This window comes from Dreissena polymorpha, chromosome 11, assembly GCF_020536995.1.
Source record: "Dreissena polymorpha isolate Duluth1 chromosome 11, UMN_Dpol_1.0, whole genome shotgun sequence".
Taxonomy (NCBI): Eukaryota; Metazoa; Mollusca; class Bivalvia; order Myida; family Dreissenidae; genus Dreissena; species Dreissena polymorpha.
The window spans coordinates 29,491,179-29,497,306 of NC_068365.1; the positions used below are offsets into that span (position 1 = coordinate 29,491,179).

General features: G+C 33.4%; 1 protein-coding gene across 1 annotated transcript; it reads right to left on the reverse strand.

The window, feature by feature from the left end:
- Nucleotides 1-754: 754 nt before the first annotated feature.
- On the reverse strand, nt 755-4,036 carry LOC127851674 (uncharacterized). Its single transcript, XM_052385495.1, has 5 exons — nt 3,741-4,036; nt 2,557-2,658; nt 2,018-2,259; nt 1,695-1,848; nt 755-1,231 (listed from the first exon to the last, which is right to left on the reverse strand). The coding sequence occupies exons 2-5, from the start codon at nt 2,612-2,614 to the stop codon at nt 852-854; spliced, it is 834 nt and encodes a 277-aa protein (XP_052241455.1). The 5' UTR covers nt 2,615-2,658; nt 3,741-4,036; the 3' UTR covers nt 755-851.
- Nucleotides 4,037-6,128: the final 2,092 nt, after the last annotated feature.

A 6,128-nucleotide genomic window follows, 5' to 3' on the forward strand; every position in this document is an offset into this window, starting at 1 on the left:
ACTGAATAACTATGTGTTGTTTTGCCATTCATTTGTTACGTGTAAAAACTGCTCGATGGTCCCGGGAAACCGCTTGACTGGTTCCGAGCGTAGATGCAGTTATGCAATCACGTGATGATGGTCAATGCCATTATTATTTGTTTATTGCATGATTTCATTTTTGATTGCGTATCGTTGTCGATAATCTATATTTGGATATCATTGAAATCAAAATCTTAAAATGGAAAAAAGTTCAAACCCTGATTGCATTGGCTATCGCTATTGTGGTAAACATTTAGTAGTTTCTTATATGTTTCGTAGGTTAACATTCATGCTAAACTTTTCTCGGTTACCACTAGTGAAATTAACATTGAGTCGTATATTAAATTGGTCGTTGTTGCCGCTTGTTAGGTAACATTCAGTAACATATATTAAATGTATCGTAGGTAAACGTTTAGTCGTTACTAAAATCTGTCATACAATATTTGTGAAGATGGGTTCCTTTTTTATAAATCTTAGTTAATCCGTATTATATATTTTGTAATGTCATTCGTCATTTATATTCCCAATTCTTTGCTCTTTGTTTTGATAGCTTGCATCATTATAATTCAGTTTCAGTTTGGAATTTATAGAATATGCTAAATGTGTTCTCACCTCCATATAAAGAACCAATATCAGACTTCTATTTTGTCCTTTTATTGTGTTAAAAATATCAATAAATACATAATTACAAAGAAAATGTGTAGTTATGTTTTGTTATTTTGAAACTTCGAAATCACAAAACGTGGATCAAAGCGTTGTAAAAATTGATACGAATTTTTTGAGACATAATTTAAGAGATAAAAAAATGTCGCTGTAATGACTTGAAGCCGTTAGTAACTCTCAGGACACACCCATGAGAGTCTAGCGGAACAGACGCCAAACCCATAGCGGTCCGCTCGGTCTGCGATCACTCGGTTCAAGGCGATGTAGATGTCCTGGTTCACACCCCCAACGCTCGGATCAGGCTGACCATTCAGGGCGAACAGACATTTGTGGCACAAAATCTGGTTTAGGCCTTGGTCGTTGGTGATGCGAATGTGCTCGTTGCTAATGAAAAGGGTGATGCGATTGACGGAACCCAGTTTCACGGCATCCGTATAGGTGGCAAGGAGCCGAGGTGGGTCTGGGCAATGGTCGCTCGGTCTGACGTAGACATTCGGGAAGACGGCGTCAATTTCAGCATCATTCGTTTGATCACTATAGTCTCCACCTGTCAAATATATACAAGTTGTAAGCAAATGATATACGCATTAAACGAATCTCCTAACAAAATTATTGTGTAAGACTTTCTAAATATCTCCATGTTAAAGCAAAATTATGTTCATACTATTTTATGGGTTTTTATGTTTAAAGTGAAAACGGTATACTGCTTTAAATCTTAAGATGATCATAAATAAATTACCTGCGCCCTTCATGTTCTGAAATAATTTAGTTAATCCTCAAATTTGTATTTGCTATTTTATTATACAACATTGCCATATAACATGTTCAAAATGGTATGAACACTTTTAGCTTTAAAAATGTCTTAACTAGCCATTGTGGAATAATAATGTGGATAATGCTCGACAAACCATGCTACTTAGTACTATCGAATTCGTCAGAGATAACATATAACAATTGTGAGATTCAATAGCGACAGTCTTGTTAAATATATGCTCTATGTTACTACATACCGTATCCGTCGTTGCTGACACTGTCTCCGATGTCAAACATGAAGTAAGAGCGGTTGGTAGGGCTGAGCTCAAGGTCAACTCGCAGCATGCGTTTGCCACAAAGAGGATACCTCAAACAGCCGTCAATGCACGACGGCAGCTTGTCAAAGGTTACCTATAAACGAAGCGATACATATGATTTATATTGTTCTATTTAAGTCGCTAACGGAAGGATACAGAACAGGGTCTATCCGTATGTGTCTTGATGGAAGAGCAGCTATTTAAAACAAAATTAATATAAATGGTAAAACAAACTATAGCATCACTATGAGGCTCATGCTTACTTTCAGAAGCGCCCTGAGGCTGCAAGGAACTAAGGGACTGATGGAGCCTGGTGCTACAACGACCTGCCCCACCCCGCCATACGTTATACTATCAACAACTCCGCTTCCGATCTTCCCAGCACCGAGGTACACCGTAGTTGAACTGTTGTCGCAGCAACCTTGTGGTTTGGGTGACGCTGTTGGCCACGGCTCCAAAAGCTCAAAAGACCCTTCAATGTTATCAACTGCCACTCTTTCAATTACTGTATCAAGTAAAAATATAATTACATGCATAACTGGTATTGGAATATATGCGAGCTTATCTGTTTACCCGTTGAAAATAAACTTTAAGCTAAACTGATAGCCCATGTTTAATAGTGCTCTAACCGTATCAAGTAGTTCTAAAGCTTAATTTACATATTCACATATCAATAAGATCGAAAATGTATTTACTTATATTTTTAACCTTTTTGATAAGAAACATTATATTTTAATGTTTTGATTATTACACGTATAACATTATCTTTGAAATATGAATATATGTAAAGGTCTTGTCTCACCGCACTCTGTCGCCCAGAACAGGACTAAAAAGGCGACACCACCGAATACGATCCTCATAATTGCAGTGATGTTCGCAATGATCCAATTGTCAGAAATACGCCCTGTACACATAAGTATCATTATTATCATCGAATTTAGTGATCCTATAATCAGTAATACATGCTGCATGCAAACTTATCTTGATTTCATGGCTGTTAGTGATAATCTAGTAAATATAAAGCGAATCGGATCTGCGTATAATGATTGCAGTTAAGTTATCAAATTGCAATTAATACTGCTTGCCTGCATATTTATCAATATATTTAGTGATCGTACAATTTATCATCTTGTTGTCAACGAAACAAACTTTATCAATAATCCGCATTGGGTTAAGTGATCTCCTAGTTTACCAAACACATTGCGTTAATAATTAGTAGTATGGTGAGTGATCGTACACATTTATGAACATTCATTACAAATATACATGTTACTACTATTGCAGATCTTTAAGCATCTAGTTAACCATTCGCCATGCATATATGTCTAGTAAACCGTACGCCGTATATTAATGGCTAGTAAACCATACGCCTAAAGTTATTGGATAGTAAACCAAACGCCTAACTTCAATGGTAAGTAAACCATTGTTCACAAAAATATGCATTGCATTTAGTTATCCTCTAGTTAACCTTAACAATTGCGTTTGTGACACACATTGCATGGAGTGATCGTCTAGTGTTAACTGCACTTATCGCAAATATACATTTAAACTCATGTATAGATAAGTGAGCATCTAGTCAATCTTAAGCCTTACTTAAAAGGCTAGAAAATGGCTAATACACCATACGCCTTACATAAATGGCTATTAAACCATACACTTTACTTAATTGCTATCATTTCAGTACAGCGATTGTTTATATAACAATCAAACGAATGAAATAACTAATTTATCATTGAAAAAATGTAATACTTAAATATGAGAATATCCGAACAACTTATTATACAGAGAATATCAACGGGTTTGCAGATGGATGCAAGTTGCATGCAATTGATTGTTTGTTTGTTTCTAATTCAGATGATGTTTCAAGATGTATTATTATATTATAGCAGACACACTATCATTGTAATATAAAAACACATACTCCACTAGATATCGTTAACTAACGTAAAACTTAAAACGTATGCGCATTTAATCAAAAGTACATACCCGCGGTTTATGTCAAACTCCAAGTATCACCTGAAGAATACATCGTGCATTTGGTAATGTCGAGTATTTATAATAGTTCACAGCCATGTATTGGTCATGACGAAATTTAAATTTGCATTCAATCGCCCGCTCTTAAAGCAATATCATTAATGCAGGTCATCTGCATTAACAAAATAACCAATCGGCCAGTTTATCCAACAACTTAGTTGAAACCTATCCCAAAGTATATTGGTATTTTCGGCACTAAAAATATGATGAATAGACAACGAGGATTTGGGCTGCACCTTTGAATAATAAGTAAGACACACAACCGGATCAACACAACAACGACCAATCAATGAGCGATGGTAACTACGAAAACGAGATTGTTCCAGATGTGGACCACGAAGAAGGTGAAGGTCCAAATCGGGACGTTAACGTCGTCACGTGGAACATTGGTGATAAATAAATGTAAACGACAATCATTTAACGCATTTTGCATGAATTGATATAATTTAACTTCAAGACACATGGGCTTAAAAAACCTTATATATATATATATATATATATATATATATATATATATATATATATATATATATATATATATATATATATATATATATATATATATATTTATATATATATATATATATATATATATATATATATATATATGTATATATCTTCAATAGCTTAAAGAGTTTACAATGGCAATGCTAAAATCATGGTATGATTTACCAATATAAAAGTTAAATAATTTTAGCCCAGATAAATAAATTACGAACATTTCTGAACGTTTTTTGGAACTTTGTAGTGTTGCACCTTAAAGGCAGAATTTATATTTGTATATGTGAACATATTTAATTGTTGTTATGTATTACCAAGAGGGTTCCCAATTTATTTTGATAAAGAAGAAAACAAAACGCTCTTAAAGTCAGTAACAGTGCATATATTCGTTGCATTTATCCTGATCCTCACGTTTATTTAGCTGGGTATTTAAACGCTCGCACAACAAATATGCTAAACTGACTAACGAATAATTATAATTTAAACAGAAGTTTTCGTTTTAATAAGTTTGACATTACTAAACAAACTGCAATATTCTTTTTTTACTTTTGGCACACCTAATACGTCCATTTATTGTGTTGTTTAATTTTCTAACTGCAAAATAATTACATACATTAAAATGCACTAAATCACATTATAATATAATAAATCGTTATTTTTATGTATGTATGTATATATTATGTTTGTAATATAATTATTTATGTTTCAACTTCAAAGGGTTAAAGAAAACCGCTTTAAGTAATAAAGTTTGCATTAACACGCAACACTGCTTATTGTAAATCAGAGATCAAAGAAAATTGCAATCAGATAAGATTTTATGAGTTTTACATCCGTCAACTAAAATTGAACTACAAAATTAGATGCTTGTTTCTTCATGTTGTGTCGTAAATTTCGTAATAGTCAAGGCTTGTGAATTTAGAGTGACAATTCATAGCTATATATATGGGCAGAATCGTATGAAAACGTGTTTTTATTGAGGATATCACTAAAAATCCGGTTCAAAACAAACAATATAGCGATTTTTATTTTGGGGTCTAGTACAGTAAAGTTCGAAAACGACCTAGTTTATATTCACGATTCGACACGTTAATTCAAACCTAAACAAGCAAATTTAGCGGAGAGAAGGTAATAACAAAATGAAAATACATCTGTTACAGACGAAAACTGAGATGCAACGCTATGTTTTTGCTAAATCTAGGTATTTATCTTCCATATGCTAATAATGTTTAGCGAAAGCTAAATATAGATATAATTTGCATAACTAGCGACGCTGCAATGACTTTCGCCTATTGCATATATTTATGATCATATATATATATTATTTTATCGATTCAAAACCGATTTTGACCTGGTTTTCGATGTCAAAATGATAAAAAATATATTTAAATGAATTTATGTAAAGTTCATTTCTCACTATACGATTTATATGCAAACCAACGATCTATCTCGCGAACTATCACTTTAATGAGTTGATAAACTCCACCAACACAAAACATTCAACACGCTGTGACACATAGTCACTTTATAGTTTATATGGTATCTTGCTTTACCGGACATACCTTGGTTGTAAAGGACATTTAGATCAAGTAGCCTACATTCTGGACACACTACCGTTCTGCGTCTGGATGGCAGGATTTGATCATTCCATTAGAAGTTTGAAACCTGTTCTCATGGCGTAAGGGCATAGGGATGAAGCAAACATTAGAAATTGACTCTGGAAAGAATGTCTAAATCGTGAAACAGGTGATGTGAGTTATTTTATTAGTTACATTTAGTAGTACAAAAATAATGTTTCAACATGTTATTTATTAAATGTATGAAAAGAATTATTTATGGCAA